Source organism: Oryctolagus cuniculus, chromosome 7 (genome assembly GCF_051225735.1).
Source record: "Oryctolagus cuniculus isolate XC-2025 breed Fujian yellow rabbit chromosome 7, ASM5122573v1, whole genome shotgun sequence".
In the NCBI taxonomy this organism is placed as follows: domain Eukaryota; kingdom Metazoa; phylum Chordata; class Mammalia; order Lagomorpha; family Leporidae; genus Oryctolagus; species Oryctolagus cuniculus.
Window position 1 is genome coordinate 28293614 of NC_142873.1, and position 27596 is coordinate 28321209.

The 27596-nt window shown below is 37.3% G+C and overlaps 1 protein-coding gene across 5 annotated transcripts in view; it reads right to left on the reverse strand.

The window, feature by feature from the left end:
* The window catches only part of KIFAP3 (kinesin associated protein 3), a 180809-nt gene that overhangs the window by 52375 nt on the left and 100838 nt on the right, over nt 1-27596 (reverse strand). For 4 of the 5 annotated variants that reach the window (XM_002715208.6, XM_008264094.5, XM_089299590.1 and 1 more), the window contains 5 exons: nt 24970-25082; nt 24400-24565; nt 23632-23757; nt 15993-16091; nt 14796-14881 (listed from right to left, as the gene is read on the reverse strand). In XM_002715208.6, coding sequence (XP_002715254.4) covers nt 14796-14881; nt 15993-16091; nt 23632-23757; nt 24400-24565; nt 24970-25082 — 590 coding nt within the window. Of the gene's footprint in view, nt 1-12735; nt 13141-14795; nt 14882-15992; nt 16092-23631; nt 23758-24399; nt 24566-24969; nt 25083-27596 lie in introns of those variants that run through there. The other variant, XM_089299591.1, reaches the window with a different exon arrangement.

Here is a 27596-nt window from a genome sequence, read left to right on the forward strand (position 1 = left end):
GACTATGGTTTGATATTACATGGAATGTGCCATCCCTTTTGAAGTTCTACATCATTTTACTACTTAACCAGTGAAACATTATGAAGCCTTAACCAGCCTATTATCAGAGCCTGTTCACTATCAGGAAAACTCTTTGTCACTGGTTTCCGTCACACCTTGTATCTGATTAACACACTATAGGATAACATAGAGCTACATAGATCTGCTTTGTGTTCTGACATAACTGATATAAAACAGATTTTCCTTGCTGCTTTAATGTGGCAGCCCCCTAATTGAGGCTGTAATATGGTTTATTTAATACAATTTTCATACTAAATTAAAGCAGGTCTAGAGTAATTTAGTTGCTCATTAAGATTAAGGTGGTAGTGGCTAAAAAGATGCTTTTTATATCTCAGAAAATATTTCTGTCAGTGACACATATACACAGACACACACATGTTTAAACACAAACATAGTCAAGTAATTGATATTTATGCACATACTATTTCTCAACAGAACTGTCCTGAGTGCTGACCTTTAGTCTTGATTATGGCATTTTCTAACCAGACCTCTAAGTACAATTATCTCCTCAAACAACCTCTTCTTAAAGCAATGGGGAGGCTAACCTGTGCAATATCATTCCACATATCATGCCAAGTCAGACCACAAATTAAAAAGATAAAACTAAAAGAAACTCACTTAAGTAAGAAATCATGAATTTTCTCATTCATACTACACTTGAGATCTCCTAAGTTCAACTGCTAACAATTAAAAAAAAAAAGCAACACACGTATAGGAAAAAGTGAACATATTTACATTCATGTATATATAAATTCATAAGTGTGTATTTAAGTTCTGAGAATCTGGAAAAATAACCTAAATTCCTGCCTCTTTGTCTCTGCAACATAAAAATAAATAACAAAAGATGGCAACCAAGCTTCTCTCACTGAACTCCATTTGACTGCATGGAATTAAAAAAAATCAAACTTATATTAAGAAATTAAAATTTGCGAAGACTGTAAAAGAATTTTCTGTCAACAATTCACTTGAAAAGCCATGTTCTGTGTCAACACCCAAACAACAGACCAATAAAAAGTGACTACTATCTACTCATTTTACCAACTCCTGCTTTTGAAAGCCCGAATTCTAATCCTAACCCTAATCTTAACCCTATAAAACATTCTCTATTACTTTCTTTTCAAGATATGGTAAGATAGTTTTTACAGTGTTCTCTATGACTGGGGGCATTATTAATAAATCCAGATTTTCTGTTTCATACAACCATTGCTGATAGTGAGGATTATGACATTTGATGACAGACACTACTTTTAATTTATACTTGTTGATCTAATTTTAATTAACTGGTCTTATTGACTATGATTTTATCTGACCTTGGCTGAAGACAACATCTTATTTTCCAAGTTTAAAGTACTAGAGCTAGGCATTAATTCAAAGTTATTAAAACATACACTCTCCTCATGATTATAATTAAAGTTACTAAAAAAGAAGGGCTCCCATTCAAAATCTTGGTGATACAAACCTATGACTGCACCAATTAAACATTGGCCTGTTTCAATTCCCCTCAGATATGGAACAAGATAAGGACGTCCACTTTCACTACTCTTATTCAATACAGTACTGGAAGTTTTAGCAAGCACAATTAGGGAGGAAAAAGAAAGAAACGGCATCAAAATTGGAAAAGAAGTCAAATTATTCATGCTTGCAAATGACATGATGTAAAAAAAAGTAGCTTTTTTGTATGCTAATAATGAACTCACAGAGAAATCAAGAAAGAAATTTCATTCACAACAGCAACAAAAATAAAATATTTAGGAATAAATTTAACCAAAGAAGTGGAAGATCTCTACAATGAAAACTGTCAAACACTGATGAAAGAAATCACCAAGGAAAAAAAAAACAGAAATGTATTCCTTGCTCACGGATTGGTAGAATCAGTATCATTCAATATCATATTTTTTTTTTTGGACTGGCAGAGTTAGACAGTGAGAGAGAGTGAGAGAGAGTGAGAGAGAGTGAGTGAGTGAGAGAGAGAGAGAGAGAGAGAGAGAAAGGTCTTCCTTCCGTTGGTTCACCCCCCAAATGGTCGCTATGGCTGGCGCGCTAAGCCAATCTGAAGCCAGGAGCCACGCGCTTCCTCCTGGTCTCCCATGCGGGTGCAGGGGCCCAAGCACTTGGGCCATCCTCCACTGCCTTCCCGGGCCACAGCAGAGAGCTGGACTGGAAGAGGAGCAGCTAGGACAGAATATGGCACCCCAACCGGGACTAGAACCTGGGGTGCTGGCGCCACAGGCGGAGGATTAGCCGGACAGAATCAATATCATTAAAATGTCTATACTACCTAGAGAAATCCCTAACAAAATATCCATGAGTTTTTTTTTTTTTTTTTTTTTTTCCACAGAATTAGAAAAAGCAATACTGGGGCCTGCAGTGCTGGCATCCCATTTGGGCGCCCATTCGAGACCCTGCTTCTCCACTTCTGATCCAGCTTTCTGGTATGGTTTGGGAAAGCAGTAGAAGATGGCCGAAGTTCTTGGGCCTCTGCACCCATGTGGGAGACCTGGAAGAAACTCCTGGCTTCTGGCTCTGAATCAGCATAGCTCTGGCCATTGCGGCCAATTGGGGAGTGAACCAGTGGATGGAAGACCTCTCTCTCTCCTCTCTCTCTCTCTGTCTCTCCTTCTCTCTCTGTACGTAACTGACTTTCAAATAAATAAATAAATCTTAAAAAAAGCAATACTAAAATTCATATGGAATCACAAAAGACCAAGACCAAAGCAATCCGAACAAGAAAAATCAAGCTGGAGGCATCATTAATACCTGACTTCAAAGCATACTATAAGCTATGATAATTAAAATTGAAACAGCATGGTACTGGCATAAAAACCGACATATAGCTCAATGGAACAGAACAGAGAGTTCATAAATTAATCCACATACATACAGCCGACTGATTTTTGACAAAAGTTTCAGACTATACAGTGGAGTAAGGATAATCTCTTCAACAAAATGATGCTGGCAAAACTGGATGTATATTCACAGAAGAATGAAATTAGATCCATACCTCTCACCATATACAAAAACCAACTCAGAATGGATCAGAGACCTAATTTAAGACCTGAGACTATGAAATTGCTGGAAGAAAAGAGAGGGGAAATACTCTAAGACACTGGTGTAGGGGACAACTTCTTGGACAAGACCCCCAAAGCACAGGAAAAAAAGCAAAACTAAACAAATGGGACTATGTCAAACTCAGAGGCTTTAGCACAGCAAAGGAAACAATCAACAGAGTTAGGAGACATCCAACAGAATAGGAAAAATATTTGAAAATCACTTATCTGAAAAAGGATATTTATAAATATACTGATATATCAACTACTTGAAAAGCTCAAAAACAAACAGCCGATCCAGCTGTGAAATAGGCAAAGGATTTCGATAGACAGCTCTCAAAAGAAAATACAAATGGCTCAAAAATATATGAAAAAATGGTCAATATCACTAGCCATCAGGGAAATGCAAGTCAAAATCACAACAAGGTGTCACTTCACTCCTGTCAGAAAGGCTAGAATACAAAACACAGAGTAACAAATCTTGGTGAGGATATAGACAAGGGGGAACACTTATTCACTGTTGGTGAGAATGTAAATAAGAGCCAAGAGTAAATCTGTGTGGAGATTTCTTAACAAACTAGAAATCGACTTGCCATATGACCTAGCAATCCCACCACTGGGTAAACAGCCAAAAGACTTGAACATAGTGTATCAAGGAGATACTTGCACCACCATGTTTATAGCAGCACTGTTCATATGGGCAAAGTTTGGAATCAGCCAAGGTGTCCGTCATGAGATGAATGGATAATATACACAATGGAATATTATTCAGCTATAAAGTGAATGGAATTCTACCATTTGTAGCAAAATGGATGCAAATGGAGGACATCGTGTTGAATGAAATCAGAAAGACAAGTACTGCATGTTTTCCCTTATATATGCGAGGTAAAATTTAAAAGACAAACAAAAAATAAAAAGAAAAAAGAAAGGTCTGTATCAGTATTGTTACAAGTATGGTTTTTAAAAATTGTTTCGTATTTGTTAAACAAATGTTTAAGAATGTTACAGTACTATAGTTTTACTGATATGCGGTTACTTTAAAATTTACTGTATATGGGTGAAATGTCATTTTTCCAATCAATTATTGGTTATAACCATTGTATAACAGTCCACTAAACGAGGGTCTTTTTGCTATTTACTTGTTAAACTGCTGCTGCTTCTTTTTTTTTAAGGGTTTATTGATTTGAAAGGCAGAGTTACGGAGGGAGAGAGAGGCAGAGATCTTTCATCTGTTGGAACACTCCCCAAATGGCTGCAATGGCCAGGGCTAGTGAAAAGCTTCATGCAGGTCTCTCACGTGGGTGCAGGGTTCCAAGCACTTGGGTTATTCTCTGCGGCCTTCCCAGATCCATTAGTAGAAAGCTAGATTGGAAGTGGAGCAGCCAGTACAGGAACTGACACCTATATGAAATGCTGCTACTGCAGGCAGCAGCTAACCTGCTGCAGCCTAGTGCCGGCCCCTCAAGTACCATTTTCAAACACCTTTTGAGTACTTAGCTCTTATATCCCAATGGCATATACACTCAAGCACGGTTCTTCACTGGTCATAGAGTGAAAACTAACTTGCAGCATTTTGTGGTGGTAAGTGACTTAATATGCTAAAATATTTGGGATAGCTAAGATATATAAGACTAGATCCCAGTTCCATGGCTCTACCAAATGCTAGTGGTGTGAACTTTAACTCTGATCTTACTTTTCCTGGCTTTTAATATAGGGCCAATACTAGGAGGTCAAAGCTGTTAAGCTGCCACTTCTAAAACTGGAATAGAGTAATGGTCTGTTTCTTTAAATAAGATTCATGAGGCAGACTTATTTGATTCTTGGCTTTTTTTTTTTTTTTTTGAGGGGTCTGTGACTTTCATCCTGTTCTCTCTAGAAATAGATTTTAAGTTTCTAAGCTGAGAATAACTCATTGTTGTATTCAAGAGTTGCTCCAGATAACCTCCGGATTTGAGATGTGCCTGGCTAATGTTTCATATTCTGTAAGTGGCTCAAAATTTAAAATCCATTTGAACCAATAATCTAGACTGAGGCCTTTCAGTGGACAGTTTAGAAAGCACTGAAATGAGCATTAAGATCAGATCCTGGGGCCGGTGCTGTGGCACAGCAGGTTAATACCTTGTCCTGAAGCGCCGGCATCCATATGGGCACCGGTTCTAGTCTCGGCTGCTCCAATTCTGATCCAGCTCTCTGCTATGGCCTGGGAAAGCAGTAGAAGATGGCCCAAGTCCTTGGGCCCCTGCACCCAAGTGGGAGACGCGGAAGAAGCTCCTGGGTCCTGGCTTCGGATTGGCACAGCTCCAGCCATTGTGGCCAATTGGGGAATGAACCATCGGATGGAAGACCTCTTTCTCTCTCTCTCTCCTCTCCTCTCTGTGTAACTCTTTCAAATAAATAAATCTTAAAAAAAGGTCATTTCCTTTTTACGGTAAAAAAGTTTCACATATTTCATATATATAGATTTAGGAGCAAAGTGATACTTCCTCCCCTCCACTCCCTCCTGCCCATGGTTCCACCCCCCTTACCTTTTTTATTCTTTACTTTTTATAATGGCATACTTTTTATTTTATACTTATAAGTTTAACCCTCCACTAAGTATTCAACAAATAGCAAGAAGAAAAAAAGAAACACTGTTCCTCAACAGTAGCGACAAGGGCTGTAAACAATAATCAAAATTTTTTTTTTTTTGACAGGCAGAGTGGACAGTGAGAGAGAGAGAGAGAAAGGTCTTCCATTTCCATTGGTTCACCCCCCAATGGTTGCTGCAGCCGGCACACCATGCTGATCCGAAGCCAGGAGCCAGGTGCTTCTCCTGGTCTCCCATGAGGGTGCAGGGCCCAAGGACTTTGGGCCATCCTCCACTGCACTCCCGGGCCACAGCAGAGAGCTGGACTAGAAGAGGAGCAACCGGGACAGAATCTGGCGCCCCGACTAGGACTAGAACCCAGTGTGCCGGTGCCGTAGGCAGAGGATTAGCCTACTGAGCCGAGGCACCGGCCAATCAAATCTTAAAATGTCAATTTCACTCATATATGTTACCTTTTTTTTGTACTCTGCTACCACAGATCAGGGAAAACATAATATTTGTCTTTTTTATGTCACTTAGTACAATGGTTTCCAGTTGCATCCATTTTGTTGCAAAAGACAAGATTCATTCTTTTTTATGGCTGAATAATATTCCAGTGTGTGTGTGTGTGTGTGTGTGTGTGTATAATATTTTTTTTATTCTGTCATCAGTTGATGGACATTTGGATTGATTCCATATTTTAGCTATTGTGAATTGAGCTGCAATAAACACGGGGGTACAGATAACTTTCATATTCTGATTTCATTTTGTTTGGGTAAATTCACAGGAGTGGGATGGCTGGGTCACTCAGCAGATCTATTTTCAGATTTGAGGAATCTCCATACTGATTTCCATACGGGTTATACTAGTGCACATTCCCACCACAGTTGACTAGGGTACCTTTTCTCCCACATCTGGCCAGCATTTATTATTTTCTGATTTCTATATAATAGCCATTCTACCTGGGGTGAAATGATACCTCAGTGTGGTTTTATTTGCATTTTCCTGATGACCAGTAAGCATTTTCTCATGTGTCTTTCGGCCATTAAAATGCCTGTTCAAGTCCTTTGCTCATTTCTTAGCTGTATTGTTTCTTTTGTTATTGTTGAGTTTCTTGAGCTCTTTATAAATTCTGAATCTTAATCTCTTAATAGTTGCATAGTTTGCAAATATTTTCTCCAATTCTGTTGGTTTCCTTTTTAAACTTCTTATTCAGTAAGCATTAAGACTTTTTACTGTATTGTAAATTCAAAATATGCTATCTCAAAAGCTAAAAAAAAAGACAGAAAGAGGGTGGAAGGAAGAGAATATCATTATGTTCTTAGAATTATATCTAGGCCGGTGCCGTGGCTCACTTGGCTAATCCTCCACCTGCAGCACTGGCACCCCGGGTTCTAGTCTCAGTTGGGGCACCGGGTACTAGTCCTGGTTGCTCCTCTTCCAGTCCAGCTCTCTGTTGTAGCCCAGGAAGGCAGTGGAGGATGGTCCAAGTGTTTGGGTCCCTGCAACCGCATGGGAGACCAGGAAGAAGTACCCAGCTCCTGGCTTTGGATGGGCGCAGCGCCAGCCATGGAGGCTATTAGGGGAGTGAACCAATGGAAGGAAGACCTTTCTCTCTGTCTATCTCTCTCTCACTGTCTGTAACTCTCTCTGTCTCTCTCTCTGTCTAATTCTGCCTGGCAAAAAAACAAAAAAAAGAATTATATCTACAAATCACATTGAATCTATTAAAAACTAATTAAAATTAAAAAAAGCAAAAATAGCATTTTTGAAAATATTAAACTGATTTTAATAACATATTTTGCTATTAAATTTTCATCATAAATTTTTATTAACATAGTAATGTTAACAAACATAATTAATCAACATATTAATACATAAAATTTTATTATAGCATCTTAACAATTAATATCTTAATAAATTTTATTGCTTAACATATTAATAAAATTTTATAAATTTATATTTAAATTTATATTTAAAATTTATTTATATTATGAATTTATATTTCTAAATTTTTATTAACATATTAAATCAAACAAACAAAAACAACAGATATCAGTCTTTTACTATGGAATCCATCTCTTTTCCCGTAAACACTTGCAGATATATTGTGCCATTAATACAGAATATCTTACTGATAGGGCCATTTGGTAGTATTGCTCCTCAGAGGCCAATCCATATGTTTCAGTGAGAGTCTTGGTGTTCTCTAGAGTCTAGATTGTAAACCTATTCTAGGGTCTTTGTGTTAAGTTTTGTACTCCCAATGTCTGTCTCAGTGTTCTAAACAGAGAATATGCTTTTCAAAGACGTTTTAAATGTTTGGCAACCCAGATATGTCAGGGGAGGGATATGTTTATCAATAAGGAATTTTTGAGTTTCTCATACATTTCACACAAAGCTGAGGAAGTACTAAAGAATAAAAACCGAATTGGGTTTTCAGAAGCTCTCTAAATTAGATGCATAGGATCTGTTCTTCCTTTCATGATTCCCAAGGCTTGGAAGAGAAAAGGCAATGGTCAACTTCCTTACTATCCCCTTGGACGATTAAGTAGCTGGGCTTCTCTCTACTTGCCTCTCTGCTCATCTCCATGCCCACATATCATCTCCTGACTCACCAAGCTACAGGTTACCTAGTCACAATGCAACTAGTTGTTAAGGACACAGAGACTGCATCACATAATACATGTTTAGTAATCCTATTTAGTACCCAGAATACTACCACTACACATCTGTTTCAATTCAACTTCAATTGCAGGCTGGGGCCTAACTGCATTAAACGAATCATCACTAGTGTTACACTTGCCTAATTCTGGGATAAGACCTTCATGAAGAAGCCATATTTCCCTAACAGTTATAGGCATGCAGTTTTTCTTGGTATTTATTCTATATTGTTTGTCTTGCGTGGCAAACAAGTTTATTTCCTTAAAGAAAAGTCACTTTGAGTTACAAACATTTCCATTCTCTCTATATATTTTAGATTTTATTATATAGTGATTTTGACAATAAGAGGAAATCGAAATCTAGAGGTAAAAAGAGTCTTAAGAGATCATTTACACTGTCCCTATGCAGGTTTCTTACAAACTGTTTTAAAAGTTTATTTAGTCGTTACTAATGCTAGCTAGACAGACTTCACATTCTCGCTTGATGGTCTTTTTCTAGTTTTTAACCATTTTTGCTGTGTCTGATCAAAGTTTCTTTTGCTTCAAATTAAGTCAATTTCCTCTTGTTTTACTCTTTGAAAAAGGTTCAGGACAAACAATTAGCACCCTCAGTTGTGATCTGTAATAGAGTCTCGGCTCAAAAATCCCAAGCCTGGCAGTTATTTTCCAAGTGGAACTGAGAAACTGTTCTCTATGTACTGATGTATTAAATGGTTCACACTTCCAATGTCTCCCAAGAATGCTCAGAAAGCTAAGAGTATAATTTTGGTTTGACAATTTATAAATTGAGTCCAAATCCAAGTAAATCACCATAGACTCAGAATCTATAGATAATCTAACAGATAAGGCTTTCCAAATTATAAGAGACAGGTTCCTATTTCCTATTTAAAGATCCTAATCAAGGCCTTTCAGTTAATTGTCTTGTTCAGTTAATGGGTATGAAGTAGAAAGTGGCAAATTCAGCCATTTTGCAGGACAACTTCAAATCTAAACTATAAGTAGTAACATATCTGGCCAAAATACATTCTCCAAATATCTTCCAACAGTTAAATTCCAGACACTAAGTGGGAAGTCTTCCAATGTCATTTAAATATTTAAAATAACAAGAAAATTATATAGATACTTAATTTTCCCAAGGAAGATAATGTTGGTCAAGATATATAATCTATGTATAAACTCAACTATGTTTGAATTGTGGTCTAGATTAAACAAAAACACACTGAATGATCATCACATGATAGATGATTTAATTATATTTTCTTTAAACCTTAAAATAACTCTTACCTCAAAAGTGTTATTGTAAACAGAATCTTCAACTAGTTGACTGAGTTGCCTGATAATATTCAGCAGGTAGGCAGAATTAGAATTAGTTGTATTTGGGATGTAATACTCTATTAGATCAAGTTGCCACTTTATCAAGATAAAGGATTGACTCTAAGACCAGAATCCCTACTCAACAAAGAAGAGAAAAATATTTGTGGATATACAACACTTCCCTACTGTCTAGAGAAAATCAATATAGATGCCTACTGTCTAGCTAAAATGGAATCATAGCCTTGATCCTTAAAGAAACATAACAGTGGAAAGGTAAAGAAACATTCTTCCAGCAGCATGTGGGATGTTTCCACTGCCTGGTGTCTTTATATCAGCTGTACAAGATTCTGTTCTAAGAAACTCAGCCATGACCATCATGCAGTTGGGCACTACAGAAGTTGCAAATGACATGAATCATCCACATGTGGACATCTTTAAATATTCTCATTTTGGATTTTCTAAATAAGTTTTTTAGACTAATGCTTCTAGAAGTGTGAAACAATCCATAAATTATTTGGTATCATATCCAATACATACTTTATAAATCCACTGTAGAGAATCAAAGAGAGTTTAGATGAACCAAATCTGTCAACTTACTTGTTCAGATTTTTGTTTCTAATACTAACTCAGGCGATCAGTTAGCTTCTTAGGAGCCCACGTATACATAGCCAGCTGTTATTATTATTATTTTTTTTTGGACATGCAGAGTTAGTGAGAGAGAGAGAGACAGAGAGAAAGGTCTTCCTTTTTCCAATGGTTCACCCCCCAAATGGCTGCTACAGCCGGCACGCTGCGCCGATCCGAAGCCAGGAGCCAGGTGCTTCCTCCTGGTCTCCCATGTGGGTGCAGGGCGCAAGCACTTGGGCCATCCTCCACTGCCTTCCCGGGCCACAGCAGAGAGCTGGGACTACAACCTGGGGTGCCGGTTAGCCAGATGTTAAACTACCAGTTTTGTTATACTAATTCTTCTCCTTAGAAGTCCTCATGTTAACAAAGTACTTTGCGATAAAATCTAACACAATTTTCTTTGTGACTTTACATTTAAACATTTTAAAAAATTAATTAATTTTAGAGGCAGAGAGGAAGGAGGAGTGGGAGAGAGATTCTATCTGCTGGTTCAGTAATGAAATGCCTGCAATGGTCAAGATTGGGTTGAGCTGAGGCTGAGAGTTGATAACTCAATCTAGGTCTTCTATATGGGTGGCAATGACCCAACTACTTGAGTTGTCTCTGCTGCCTCCCAGGGTATACATTATCAGGAAGCTGGAATCTGGAGCTGGAACCCAAGCACAGATATGTGTGACCTCAGACTTTTTAACTGGTGATTTAAATGCTGGACCAAATGCCTGCTGTGACAGTACATAAGGATTTTTAAGTACCTCCAAGGAAGACAGGATCAACAAAGCAAAAGGAAGACTGAAAATTCTCATTGTATTGTAAAGAAATGAAGGGCAGGATTACTTTAGTGAGCCCTTCAACGCAGCAACAGAAGAAGCCAGAATTAGCAAAGGTTGGAAGGAAGATGGGAAAAGTGAAGAAATGAAGTAAAACACATTAAAAAAAATCTGGTTCTAGAAAGGAGAGAGTGTGAACAGTATGCAGAAGAGAAAGAAGACACAGGATAGGGATGGCTCAAGTTTAAAAAGAGACTTAAGGGGCAGGTGTCTGGTGCACAGGTTAAGTTGCTGCCTAGAATGCCTGCATATCACTTCAAAGTGCCTTGTTTGAGTCCCAGATCCTCGGCTTCTGATCCAGCTTCCTGCTAATGTGCACACTGGCAGGCAGCAGATGATGGCTATAGTATATGGATGGAGATCCAGGATCCTGGTTTGAGATTTGTCCAGCTCTGGCTGTGGCGTGTATTGGGGGAGGGAACCAGTGGATGGAAGATCTCTCTTTCTGCCTTTCATATAAAATGAAAAGAAATGGGAGGCCGGCACTGTGGTGTAGTGGGTGAAGCTGCTGCCTGCTAGTGCCAGCATCCCATGTGGGCCCTGATTCAAGTCCCAGCTGTTCCACTTTGGATCTAGCTCTCTGCTGTGGCCTGGGAGGGCAGTAGAGGATGGCTCAAGTCCTTGGGCCTCTGTACCCACATGGAGACCTGGAGGAGGCTCCTGGCTCCTGGCTTCAGATCTGCACAGTTCCGGCTATTGTGGCCATCTAGGGAGTGGGCCAGCAGATGGAGGACCTCTCTCTCTCTGCCTCTCTGTGACTATGCCTTTTTTATTGTATTTTTTAAACTTTTATTTAGTAAATATAAATTTCCAAAGTACAGTTGATGGATTATAATGGCTTTACCCCCCCATAATTTCCCTCCCACTCACACCCCTCCCATCTCCCACTCCTTCTCCCATTCCATTCACATCAAGATTCATTTTCAATTATCTTTATATACAGAAGATCGATTTAGTATATATTAAGTAAAGATTTCATCAGTTTGCACCCACACAGAACATAAAGTGTAAAATACTGTTTCAGTACTAGTTATAGCATTACTTCACACTGGACAACACATTAAAGACAGAGATCCCACACTGACACTCCTATTTATGGTGTCAGTAATTCCCTAGGCTCTAGTCATGAGTTGCCAAGGCTATGGAAGCATTTTGAGTTCACCGACTTCAATCTTATTCAGACAAGGTCATAGTCAAAGTGGAAGATCTCTCCTCCCTTCAGAAAAAGGTACCTCCTTCTTTGATGGCCCCATTCTTTCTACCGGGATCTCACTCACAGAGATCTTTCATTTAGTTTTTTTTTTTTTTTTTTTTTTTTTTTTTTTTTTTTTTTTTTTGCCAGAGTGTCTTGGCTTTCCATGCCTAAAATACTCTCGTGGGCTCTTCAGCCAGATCTGAATGCCTTAAGGGCTGATTTTGAGGCCAGAGTGCTGTTTAGGACATCTTCCATTCTATGAGTCTGCTGTGTATCCTGCTTCCCATGTTGGATCGTTCTCTCCCTTTTTTATTCTATCAGTTAGTTTATTCTATCACTAGTCTTGTTTGACTATCCCTTTCGAATAAAAAAATCCTTAGAAAATACTGAAAATAATGTTTTTAAAAATATTTTTAAAGGAAGAGACTTGAACTCAGAGTTTAGAAATAACAGAATAAAATTTTTTTAAATTTTATAACCAATATATTCATATTATATATAAACTTTTTCTTTTTGAAAATTTTATTTATTTGAAAAGTAGAGTTACAGAGCGAGAATATATCTTTCATCTGCTAGTTCAATCCCCAAATGGTCACATCAGCCAGGGCTGGGTCAGGCCAAAGCCAGGAGCCAGGGGCATCCTCTGGGTCTCCCACTTGGGGACAGGGGCTAAGTACTCAGGCCATCCTCTGTCACCTTCTTAGGCACACCAGTAGGCAGCTGGATGAGAACTTGAGCAGCCAGGACCGAGATGATGCCAATATGGGATGCCAGCACCACAGGCAGCAGCTCCACCTGCCATGCCACATGCTTGCCTCCTAAGTTTCTTAATATTACAGCTGAGCTGGCAATTTGGAACCATCATTAACTTACATTCTAAACCAAAGACACCAACTCAGTAAATCTAAATATATCATCTCCCATATGCCTGTCCTCAAAAGAATGTAGATAAAAAGTACACTAAAGGTAATTTATAACAGATGGACAACTCCTAACTTCATTGTTTAAAGTAAGATAACAGCAATAGAACTTTAAGAAGTTTCTTAGTTTGTATTTTATTCCTCATATACAACACAGTAATCTATTAGAAAATAGTACATGAACCATGATATTGATCTCTAGGAGTATGAAATAGTCTATATTCCTAAGCTCTGTGACTAGAAGTCTACATGTATAAAATATTTTGGGAAGCAAGTATTTAATACAGGCATTTTCTTTATTTTTTGAGATCAAAGCTAAAATATCAATGTTACCATTTAGTTCCAAACTAGGAATAAGGTACTTAGTCAAATCTAAAAAGCAGATGATAGCAAAATTAATTTCTGAAATAGAAAATGGGAAATTGACAAGAAGTTCCTGATGGTTATTGTCCAGGTTCATAAGAAAAACACTGGAAAAAATGCCAGCTTAATGAATTCCAATGAACCTGTTAATTTATTAAAAATGTTATTCTGACCTATTTAAAAGTCTGTTATTTCAAAAAATAATTATATTATTTATTTGAAAGGCATACAGAGTATGGCAGAAAGATTTGCCAATTTTTGGTTCATTCTCCAAATGCCCACAGCAGCCAGGGGCTGGGCCACATTGGAGCCAGGAGCCACAAACTCAATCCAGGTTTCTCACTGGGTATCAGGGGCACAGCAACTAGAGCTGCCACCTGTGCCTCTCAGGGTGCACGTTAGGACTCCATACACAGGAGTAGAGCTGGGACTCTAACTAGGCACTCTCATATGGGTTGCAGGTGTCCCAAAAGACATGCTAACCACTAGGCCAAGCACCGGATCCAAGTTAGAATTTAAAACTACTGAATAGGCTACAGTGAAGCTACTTTTTAAAAGGTGAACCCAAATCCAGTTCAATGAAGGGAGCAAAGTATACACCATAGGTGAAAACAATACTCAAAATAATCTAGTATCAGGAATATCCCTGGAGTAAGGCCTACATCCAAGCAGAAGAAGATGGTGGGCAGCATAACTTCTGGAGAGATGTCGGCAGGGCTATAAAGTTTCTAATTTCAGACTTAGAGTATCTCCTCTGTCTATATTCCTCTACTCATGTATTTTTCAAAAACCTCTGAAGTCATGATTGACATATGACACATTACTCTTACGCAACAAGTCTATGTAAGTTGCAAAAATTATCAAATATCTAAAAATAGATGACACACATTTATTTTAATGACCAAAATGCAAAGTTGATTGTATGAGTTTTGACAAAAATGTCACCAAAATTGCTGTTCCTATACAATAATTTCTCAGAAAAACAAGTGTAGATCAGACTTAAACTCGGAATATGTATAAAACCTCTTTAAGGAATTTACAGTTGAAAGCCAAAGGATTGAGTGTTTTTAAGGTAAGTTTAATATTATTGGATTTCCTGAACCTTCCAAAAATATAAAGTTATATTTATACTCAATGACAGCTTAAAGTAAGTTTATAATTTCTTTATCTCCCCAACTGAAATCTTATACTTTATGAAGAAAAGATAATTACTTACCGCTATAATATCTAATGTATTATCACAGACCTTTCGGATTTCATTATTTTTATCATGCATCAGGTCTATGAGATATGCTGGAGCCTCTGAATAAAAATAGTTAAAGACACACATTGCATTTTAGATTTTGGTTGTTCAATTACATTAGAAATCCCCACATCTCTCTAATTTTAACTTCTAAATTGAAATTTGACTTTACATTTTAAAATGAAGTCACTGATGCAAGATGAGAAGAAACTTATTTCAATGGTTTCAAGAAATAGGAATAGGAGACACAAAAAAGAAAAATCTAGATACAAATAAGTAAACTGTTTTTGTCTTCTATTGAATTCTTTACTTGGTGGGGGGTTAATCTTATGATTATAAAAATAAACTGAAAGTATGTCATTATAAAAATTAAAAGAAAGAAGAAAGGAAGGAAGGAGGGTGAGAAGACTGGCAAGAGGGAGAGTTGGGTAGGAGGGTTCACTATGCTCCTAAATCTGTATATATGAGAAACATGAAATGTGTCATCTTCTATAAATAAATAAAAAAGGCCATATTCTTGAAAATGTGCAAATAATTGAAGAAGGAGCTCTAGAGTTGTATAGTTACAAAAGCTTTCTTGATCTATTTTTGCCTTCCTTCATTATGAAAGGAAATTAATTCAGATGAATAGAGGAGTGGATTCAAAAAAGGTAATAAACAGTGAATTGGTCAATATATTGTAAATTTTATATAAGCAATGTTATTTTTTAAAAGCAACAAGTAAAATAATGATTAGTTTTGAGATGTTATAAAAATGTTATAAAAGTGAGGTGAAATTATTGTGCTAGACAGCAAGTAACATGAAATACAGATCAACGGGATGTGTGAGCTGCAAGAAAGAGATTTTGGAGATATAAAATACTTAGCATATAGTTGGTAGCTGCATTAAGAATAGTCCTAGGAAGCTCTGATACTTAAATTACGTTCATGACAAGGAAGTTCTGGTAAGCTTGTTAAATTTCCTTGAACCACAACCTGACAAGTTAATAGATTCTTCCCATTACAGATTTGGGGTCAACAGCGTTAATGGAAAATAGTTGCCTTCTATGTTTATTCCAAAGTTTGGTGTGTTTTTAACATTATTTTCACATTTGCAAGACAAAAAACACAAAGATGCAACTCTAGGAATATGTGAAATGTCATTATCTAATGTAAACATTGAAAGGATACGTGTTTCCTTGATTATAACATCTCTGGTGGCTTGGTGGAAAACCATCTGGTAGAACACATAAATTATCTGACACACAAATTCATCATCTTCTTGTTGAGCTAAATGAAAGGAAACACAATTTCAAATGAAAAAATATTACGTTTACATACCAATTGAAAAACATTGAGGGGAGTCCTGGAGAAGGAAGAAAAACTGAAATAGGGAAACAAGTACATTTAGTTTAAATTAGTTATAAGATTCAGTAACATACTATCTATATCTAAGGTGTTCATTTTAAATTACATAGCCACGATCAGTCAAGAAGTTTCATAAATTCTGCTGTAGATTTGTCAGTTATGTTACTTTGAAATACAAAGAAAAATATGAAGGAATATCATTTATGAATAGGAATATCACTTATGAGTTTTTGGGTAACTATTTGAAATAGGTTCTATCAAAACATCAGTGAGAACCCAGGAAGAACTGAGACAAGACTGGTGAAAGGGAACAGAAACAGGTTTTCTCTATTATCGTTATCAATAGATACAAAGAAACTGATTAAATTAGCTTCTGTTCTAATGTAAAACAGTAACACTTAGCACCAATGGATTTTTTGTTTACATAAGAATTTTTTTTGAAAAATTCTAACATAAAATAAATCTGGTCCTATTTTGTCTCACAAATGTTGATTTCACATGAGAAAGGAATCACATCTTTTAAATTCTAAGCTTTTGGTAGAAATTGGACTATTTATATAAAGGCATTTAATTTTATTGAATAAGGCTGGCACTGCGGCTCCCTTGGCTAATCCTCCGCCTGCGGTGCCGGCACTCCGGGTTCTAGTCCCGGTCAGGGTGCCAGATTCTGTCCCGGTTGCTCCTCTTCCAGTCTAGTTCTCTGCCATGGCCCGGGAAGGCAGTGGAGGATGGCCCAAGTACTTGTGCCCTGCACCGGCATGGGAGACCAGGAGAAGCACCTGGCTCCTGGCTTCGGATCAGCGCAGCGTGCCGGCCGTAGCGGCCATTTGGGGGATGAACCAACAGAAGGAAGACCTTTCTCTCTGTCTCTAATTCTGCCTGCAAAAATAAAAAATTTATTGAATAAAGTTCACAAAAATTAAGCTTTACAAAAGGCATAAAATAATAAGCATTTTAGTTTCAGTCTGATTGTGAAAAGTGTTTTGTAATTACAAAAGCTAAGAATAACATAACTGACTAGTTGATATTCATTGATTAATACATAGCACCAAAGGATAATTACTTATAGAATCCAATTTTATGTACTGGTAATAAAATTTGATCACGAATAGTGTATTTTGCTATCAATTCTTGGCAACAGTTCACTGACATATAAGAAACAGATTTCCAGGTCAACACAGTATTCATCTAGTTCTGTGGAGAAAACTCTGGGCTTCTTAACATCCAGTCTACCGCAAATGATCTCCTTCACTAACTCACCAAAGTAGTATTCTCCAAAAATACATGGACTCAAATTATACTTTTTACTTTTTAATTTAATTTACTTTTGAAATTATTAACATGTAATACTTATACATCTTCTTGGAATGCAGGGCAATTTTTCAATATACGCAGGCAACATCCCCACATTTGTATCCTTCCTCCATGCCTGGAGTCTGCTAGCTCCTCTTGTCCAATTTTTTAATACAATATACAGTACATTGTTGTGAATTATAACTGCCCCCCATGCTATGAAATACTAAAACCTATTATTTCTATTTAAGCATATTTTAGTAGCCTTTACCTCATCTTCCTCCCTCCAACCTTCCTGTTCTCTTTTGATCACTACTCTAAGTTCAGATTAACTTTTCTTAAACTTCTGCATATGAAAGAACTTGTAGTATTTGTCTATCATTTCACTTAACATAATCATTATCTTCCATCCATCCTGTTGCAAATATCAGGATTTCCTTTTTAATGGGTGAATAATATTCTAATGTGTATTATACACCATATTTTACTTTTCCTTTCATCCATCAGTGGATACCTAGGCTGTTTCCATATCTTGGCTGCTGAAAATAGTGATGCATTAACCATGTGAGGGATTTCATACACACACACACACACACACACACACACACACACATATACCCAGAATTGGAATGGTTGGTTCATCTGGTAGATGTTTCTTGAGGAACCTCTCAACTGTTCTCCATAATGGATATACTAATTTGCATTCCCATTAACAATGTATAGAATTTCCTTTTTTCATGTTTGTCAATTTTGTTATTTTTTGTCTTTCTAGCGATAGCCATTTTAACTGGAGATGATACCTCATTGTGGTTTTTATTTTCATTTCCCTGATGGCTATGATATTGACCACTTTTACATATGTTTGTTGGTCACCTGTATTTCTTCTCCATTTCTTAATTATATATCCGTGTTTAAGTTTTTTGAGTTCCTTATACATTCTTTTTAAGAATTATTTATTTGTTTGAAAGTCAGAGTTACAGATACACACACACACACACAGAGAGAGAGAGAGAGGGAGAGGGAGAGAGGGAGAGAGAGAGAGAGAATCTTTCATCTGCTGGCTCACTCCCCAGATGGCCACAATGGCTGGGAGTGGGCCAGCCCAAAGTCAGGAGGCAGGAGGTTTTTCTGGGTCTTTCACGTGGGTCAGGAGCTGAAGCACTTAGGCCACTTTCTGCTGCTTTTCCCCAGCTGTTATTAGGGAGCTAGAATAGAAGTGAAGCAGGTAGGCTTCAAATCAGTGATCAGATATGGTATTTTTCCATTCACTGGTTCATTCTGCAGATGGCTGCAAACAGCTAGGCCTGGGCCAGGTCAAAGCCAGGGACCAGTAAATTCATCTGGGTCTCCCACTTGGGTGGCAGGGGCTCAAGTACTTGGGCCATCATCCTCTGCTTTTCCAGGCACATAGCAAGGACCTGTTTCAGAAGTAAAGCAGCCAGAACCTTTCTCTCTGCCTCTCTCACTATCTATATCTCTACCTGTCAAAAAAAAAAAAAAAAAAAAAAAAAAAAAGTAAAGCAGCCAGGTCTCAAACCAGCACTCAGATATGGGATGCCAGTGTCACAAGTGGCAACTAAACTGCTACGCCACAACACTGGTCCTATAGTTCCTTAATATTCTTGATATCATCCTTTGTCAAATGAATACTTTGCAAATATTTACTCCCATTCTGTTGGTTGTCTGTTCACTTTGCTGTTCCTTTGCTGTGCAGTAGCTTCTTACTTTCATATAATCTCATTTGTTTAGCTTTGCCTTTGTTGCCTGTGCCTTTGGTTTCTTATCCAAAAAATTATTTCCTATATCAACATATTAAAGTATTTTCCCTATGTTTTCTTCTAGTAGTTTTATGGTTTCAGGTCTTATACTTGAGTTTTATCCATTTTGAACTGACATTTTTTGTCCATACAACAGAAAAAATGTACAGATTCAACGTAGTTCCTATCAAAATACTCATCAAAGAAGTATTAAAAAAAATCCTAAATTTCATACGGAAACACAAAGTCCCTGAATAGCCTAAGGATTTTTGAGCTAAAAAGACAAAACTGTTGGCATCACTACATCAGATTTCAAAACTTACTACAGAGCTATAGTAACCAAATCAACATGCTACCAGAATAAAAACAGACAACATAGTATAATGGAAGACCAGCAACTCAAGAACTGAATCCACACATCTACAGCCAACTGCCTCTTGACAAAGTAACCAGAAGCACATGATGCAGAAAAGACTTAAATGGTGGTGGGAAAACTGGATATCCACATGCAGAAGACTGAAACTTGACCCCCTACTCTTCTTCTTCTTCTTCTTTTTTTTTTTTTTTAACATGAACGAAACAGATAACTACATTTAAAAAATTTTCGAAGATAATTTTTTTTAGTGAAGAATATTGTGCCATATATGTCCTAGGAGATTTGAGGAATTCGTAATGCCCTAGAATTAAATCTTCAATCCCAAGATCATTGTCTAATTAAAAATCTTCCCATTATCCCTGTTACTCTCTTGGTATAGTGCTTCCTCATTCAACACAAATTTTTTGGTCTTGAAAATTTATATATTTCTTCTTTTTTTTGACAGGCAGAGTGGACAGTGAGAGAGAGACAGAGAGAAAGGTCTTCCTTTGCCGTTGGTTCACCCTCCAATGGCTGCCGTGGCCGGCGCGCTGTGGCCGGCGCACCATGCTGATCCGATGGCAGGAGCCAGGTGCTTCTCCCGGCCTCCCATGGGGTGCAGGGCCCAAGCACTTGGGCCATCCTCCACTGCACTCCCTGGCCATAGCAGAGAGCTGGCCTGGAAGAGGGGCAACCGGAACAGAACCCGGCGTCCCGACTGGGACTAGAACCCGGTGTGCCGGTGCCGCAAGGCGGAGGATTAGCCTAGTGAGCCGCGGCGCCGGCCTGAAAATTTATATATTTCTTAAAGAGTATTATATAGCTTGTGGGTGTGAGAATTTCATGTTGGACAACATCAAAAAATAATAAAAGCATTGTGAACTGGCTCTGGCAGCTCACTGTCAGCTCTGTTGATTAAATCACTGTGATAGTAATTCCTGGACACAGGTCATTTTGCTCCAACTTTGTGCAACTTTTCATTCCTAATCTGTCAACTACACAGACTCTTCTAATTACTGTTAATCTAAAAATGCCTGGCTGTGACATGGGTGTACCAATTAAACACATATACACCACAATTCTGAGAAGGAATACTTATATGGGTGCCTTATTTCTAGATGATTAAAGTTCAACACATCAAATTATAAAAGGACTCTAAGGAGAAAAATGTGCAAACGTCTTAAGTAGGCACTTGATTTTAATGGCCATAAATAAATGGTCACTAAATACAAACACGTGCTTGACTTCATTAGTCATCAGGGAAATACAAAATCAAACTACAGTGAGACACCACTACAGGAAGGCTGCAATTAAAGGGACTAATGACCCCCCCAAAGCTGGTGGTGATGTAGAATCACTGCAACATTTTTTTACATTATAGGTAGGAATGAAACTCGGCACAACTACACTGGAAAATAGATTTACACCATTTACAAAAAATAAACATAGGCCAATATTATGTCCCAGCAATTCTACTCCTAGGTATATATCTCATATAAATGAGTACATATGTTCACCAAATGAAAGATTTATGAATGTTCATTGGAGCATTATTTAAAACACACTTTCTCCTCCCCTGAAAACTCAACTCTACTATTTATCAATAGATAAAGGATAAATAGTGGTAAATTTGTACAAATGCAGCAATGAAAGTAAAAATTTCTATATATCAAACAGATGAATCTCAAAATATAATGTAGGACAACATGAATCATATTTCACTTAAAGTTTGAAATCAAGTCAAACAAATATGTTGCTGATAAAACAGAGGTAGTAACGACTGGGAGAAGAGGGAGGGGTACTTTTAGGATGCTGGTGATGTTTCATTTCTTCATGTGGCTGATAACAGCACAGGTGTGCTCACTTTGAAAACATACTGAGGCATGCATTTTTAACTTGTGTATTTTTCTGTGTGTTATACTTAAAAAGCTATTAAAATTAATACAAAATGCATATACATATTATACAAGATACAGAAAGGACTGAGATGAGTATGTTCTTTCATATATCACATTAGCATATAAACATTTTATTTATTTTTCATTTTATTTGCAAGGCAGAGAGAGAGAGAGACAGGCAGAGACAAAATCTTCCATCCTTTGGTTCATTCTCCAAATACCCACAATAGACAGGAATGGGCCAGGCCAAAGCCAGGAGCCTAGAATTCAAAGTAGGTCTTCCAACAAGGGTGGCTGGGGCCTAAATAACTATACCATCATCTGTTGCCTCCCAGGATGCATGTTAATAAGCAGCATGGTACGTGTAGTAACCTGGATTTGAACTAGGCACTACCATTATGGGATGTGGGCATCCAAAGTGGGGACTTACACTGCACCAAACACCAGATTCCATTAGTTACTTTTAGTAAAAATTTTTTTGACAGACACATAAGAATGTACATGTTTATGGGGTACTATAAGAATGTTTCAATACATGTTTACATTGTGTGATATCCAATCATGGTAGGTAAATATATCCAGCTTATCATTTAAACTTTATGGTAAAAACAGTCAAAATCCTATTTTCTAGGTTTTTTTTAATAAAGAGAATTATATAATATATTAGCATGACCTATATTCACCCTAATGGGAAAACAGAACTCCAGAACTTTATTAGATACTTTTAATGAGTAAGATCCTAGAGAGGCCGGCGCCACAGTTCACTTGGCTAATCCTCCACCTACAGCGCCGGTACCCTGGGTTCTAGTCCCAGTTGGGGCGCCAGATTCTGTCCCGGTTGCTCCTCTTCCAGTCTAGCTCTCTGCCATGGCCTCGGGAAGGCAGTGGAGGATGGCCCAAGTGCTTGTGCCCTGCACCTGCATGGGAGACCAGGAGGAAGCACCTGGCTCCTGGCTTCGGATCGGCGCAGTGTGCCGGCCGTAGCAGCCATTTGGGGGGTGAATCAATGGAAGGAAGACCTTTCTCTCTGTCTCTCTCTCTCACTGTCTAACTCTGCCTGTAAAAAAAGAAAAAAAAAAAAAAAGATCCTAGAGAACTTGTATCTCATACAATAATATTAGACCCAGATAGATTTTGTATGTAATATGAAGAATAATGAGCCCTGGCCATTGAAGAGAAATACAAATATGAGGGGAAGATTCTAGGCCTGCACTGTCAAATATTGTAGACAGAAACCACCGCAGCTAATTAAATTAAGTTAAAAACTCAGTCACACTTCAGGTACTCAACAGCTGTATGTGGGGGCTGGTACCGTGGGTGAAGCCACTGCCTGCCCTGCCAGCATCCAATATGGGTGGAGGTTCGAGTCCCAGCTGCTCCATTTCCTATCCAGCTCTCTGCTAATGCACCTGGGAAAGCAGTGGAGGATTGCCCAAGTTCTTGGGCCCAGGGCACCCAGGTGGGTGACCCAGAAGAAGTCCTGGCTCCTGGCTTCAGATTGGCAGAGCCCCAACTGGTTTTTTTTTTTTTTTTTTTTTTTTTTGTGGCCATTTGGGGAGTGAATCAACATATGGAAGATCTCTCTCTCTCTCTTCCCTTCTGTCTCTGTAACTCTACCTTTCAAATAAATAAATAAATAAATAAATAAATCTTTAAAGAAGCAACAACTGTATGTATTGGTTAGTACAGACACTGACATTTTCATCATCCCAGAAAATTCAAAGGAGAACACCTTCTGGAACTCGAAAGAAATAATGATGTTTGGAATATGCTTCCAAGTGAACTGTCCTACTAAGAAACAATATATAAAAAGCATGCTTTGCATAAGATAGGAGATTCAACTCAAATCAACAAAATGTTTAACAGAAAGAAGAAATGATAGACTCTCAACTGTTTAAGGCTAGTGAAAGGAGGGCAGAATCTGTAAAACTGGTGACAAATTACTTTTTTAACTTTTTAAACTTTGCAACCTGAAGTTCTTTGATATTATTCCATCTAAAACCTAATAATGAAATATTTAATTCCTTTTTGTTAACTATATAGATTTCTACAATTGATGAAACAAAATAAATAACATTTCATGATTGCAGATTCTGCATTTTATAGTTAAAAATTTAAACAACCTCTTTACACATCAACATGAAAATAAATCAAGTTACCATTTAGTAATTCAATCAGTGCAGGGATTATCCCAGATTTAGCTAGTAAGGCAGCACAGGAGTCATCCATAGATACGGTTCCAATCATTATCACCACTTCTAAAACAAGGTCATCCTCTGCAGCACCTAGTAAAGTCAACACGTGGAAAATTGTCACTGAAATGTCAAGTCCCAAATCTACTTAAGTTACCAATGTTTAATTGTGCAGAAATGAGACAAAAAGCTATTAAATTAGTTCCTGTGAATTCTTGAGACACTTCTTAACTGTTCTTTTCCAAATTTCCATTTTTTTATTTTATTTATTTTTTAATTTAATAAATATAAATTTACAAAGTACAACTTTTGCATTGTTGTGGCTTTTTCTCCCATAACCTCCCTCCTAAATTTTATGACGGTGAGTAGCAGTCACGGAAAACAGAAATAATTCCTTGAAAATGCAACTGAATGACAATGTAGACACAGAAATTAAGACTCATTTAAATGCTTCAAATAGTTTTGATTGTGTGTGTGTGTATAAGAGTTAAAAGTTAAAAAAGCAAGAAAGGTAGGATAGGGAAGGGAAACTAATGTTAAGAAAACATGTTAGCAAGAAGAGAAGAGAACATACACATAAAAAGAGACCCAGTAACCACTGTCTGGGAGAACACAGGTGTGGGAAGAAAATGCTTTGCCTGGTGTTATAGGTACATAACACTGCTCTAGCAGCCTTATCCACAACAGAACAAAACGATGTAGTGATTATGCAAAAGTAAAATACTCAGCACAAACCGGGTTTTAGTTTATCCTTCAGATATGGAACCAATTTGTACTCCTTAAGAACCAATTCCCAATCTAAGTCTGGAATGGTCAAATTTGCAAGAGTTCCCAAACATTCAATCACAAACTCCTCCTCTTCATCATTAGAGATCTGGGCTGCAAGGTCCCCAACATAATCCTGAATAAAACAGAATTTCAATATAAATTTAAAGCATTATGTGTTAGAAATAATTTGATAATTTAAACCCTAGGAAAAAATAAATATCAAATGTGATTATCTTATTTTAATAATCTTGACTCAAATTGCTAACAGAGACTGTGATGAACTGGCTTAAGGCAAGAAGACTGTAGGGTGTACTGGATTAGGGGTAGGGGTCACAAAACAAAAATAGCAACATTTAAACATAGGTTGAGATATCTAAGACCTACACTTGGGAGGAAGTTCATAACAGAAGAACCAAATAGGGTTATAAATTAACATTTTATGAGAGACCAGTAAATGTTATTTTCTCAAATGTAGCAATTTAAAGCTTAAATTTCCAATCTATTTGAATAGACAGAAAGCCAACAAACTATACTTACAATGAACAAATTTTTAGTTGGTCCATCATGCTGGGAAATGTTTCTAATCATCTTCATCAGTAATGGATCTTTGAACTTCAGAGCCCTCTTCATGAGCATCTTCAGCCCATTTCCTGAAACAGAAAACAGAAAATTCCCCCAATGAAGGTTAACTTAAGTTTAATATTTGTTTACTTCTTAAAACAAACCATTTTATAGCCAATAAAATGCATAAATCTCAAGTGTACAATCTGATTAATTTAGATAACTACATTCACTTAGGCAACTCCACATATCAACGTACAGAATACTTCCTTTCACTTCAGAAAGTCCCCTTGAGTCCCTTCTCAATCACTCCTATTCCCCAGGTAAAATCACTTCTTTTCACTTCCTCTTCTTCATATCTTTTTTTCTTAAATATAGATTAGTTTTGTGTGTTCTAGAACTTTGTGTAAATACAATCATATTTTTTGTGTCTTAAATACCTACCACAAATTTAAAATACATACTACTGACCCAGAAAAACTGTACTTCTAGGAATTTATCCTATGGATATAAAAATGGAAGTGTGTAAAGATTCAGAGAAATTATAATCACTGTAACATTGTTTGTAAAACACGATATGTAGCAACAAACTAAATATCCAAAATTGGCAAACTCTTTTAATGGACTATTTCATAGCTATTAATAATTATGCTTCAGAAATGTATTTAACCACATGAAGTGATGTTCAAGATATCTCACATGATGTAGAATCACATTTTTATTTGTACATATACAAAAGCTTTATACCATACTTTTACCTATGGTTATTCCCAGATGGTAGGAATAAAATTTTTAAGCTTTTCCCTCTTTCCTTATTTGTACTTTTATAAGAAAAAAAACTACTGAACAAACTCTGAAACACCATATTCTACAGCAAGCCATTTTACAAAGATATTACAGTAACAATAACCTAGAATACCTGTATGTTATCACCTTAGATTTTTTTTCAACTTTTATTTAATAAATATAAATTTCCAAAGTACAACTTTTGATTATAGCGGCTTTTCCCCCCATAACCTCCCACTCGCAACCATCCCATCTCCCACTCCCTCTCCCATCCCATGCTTCATCAAGATTCATTTTCAATTATCTTTTTTTCCCTTTATTTTCTTGAAAGATTTTTTTTACTTTTATTTAATAAATATAAATTTCCAAAGTACACTTTATGGATTACAATGGCTCCCCCCCCATAACTTCCCTCCCATCTCCCGCTCCCTCTCCCATTCCATTTGCATCAAGATTCATTTTCAATTATCTTTATATACAGAAGATCAATTTAGTATATATTATTTCAACAGTTTGCACCCACACAGAAACACAAAGTGTAAAGTACTGTTTGAGTACTAGTTATAGTGTTAATTCACATTGTACAACACATTAAGGACAGAGATCCTACATAAGGAGTAAGTGCACAGTGACTTCTGTTGTTGACTTAGCAAACTGACACACTTGTTTATGGTCAGTAATCACCCTAGGCTCTTGTCATGAGTTGCCAAGGCTATGGAAGCATTTTGAGTTTGCTGACTCCGATCTTATTTAAACGAGGTCATAGTCAAAGTGGAAGTTCTCTCATCCCTTCAGAGAAAGGTACCTCCTTCTTTGATGGCCTGTTCTTTCCACTGGGATCTCACTTGCAGAGATCTTTCATTTAGGTGTGTTTTTTTTTTTAATTTTTTAATTTTTTTTTGCCAGAGTGTCTTGGCTTTCCCTGCCTAAAATACTCTCATGGGCTCTTCAGCCAGATCCGAATGCCTTGAGGGCTAATTCTGAGGCCAGAGTGCTGTTTAGGACATCTTCCATTCTATGAGTCTGCTGTGTATCCTGCTTCCCATGTTGGATCGTTCTCTCCTTTTTAATTCTGTCAGTTAGTATTAGCAGACATTAGTCTTGTTTATGTGATTCCTTTGACAATCCTTTCATTATGATCAGTTATGAACTGAAACTGATCACTTTGGTACATGCCACCTTGATGGGATTGAATTGGAATCTCCTGGCACGTTTCTAGCTCTACCATTAGGGGTAAGTTCGAGAGAGCATGTATCACCTTAGATGGTAATAAGACTGTTCTGCAATAGACTATTCTGTAATAGACTATTCATTCTATCTAGGATTTTTTACAAATAAACTTTCTGGACAGGTGCTGTGGTATAGCAGGCTAACCCACTGCTTGCAGCCCTTGCAACCTATATGGGTGCCAGTTCAAGTTCCAGCTGCTACACTTCCTGATCCAACTCCCTGTCAACTGCCTGGGAAGCAGTAGAGGATAGCCCAAGTGCTTGGACCCCAGATGAAGCTTCTGGCTCCTGCCTTCAACCTAGCCCAGTCCTGGTCATTGTGGCCATTTGGGGAGTGAATCAGTGGATGGAAGATTGATCTCTCTTTGTTTCTCCCTCTAACTATGCCTTTCAAATAAATAAATAAATCTTAAACAAAATTCAGCTTATAAGTGGTTTATAAAAATGTTTCTGAAGGGTAACTGTCTTCATTCATGATGCAAGACTATTCTATCTGTAGCTATTTAAAAAAGGATTTATAAACTCACTGTAATTCATTATTTTTATGATTAAAAATTATTAACATAAAGAGAACAGATTCTTGTATTT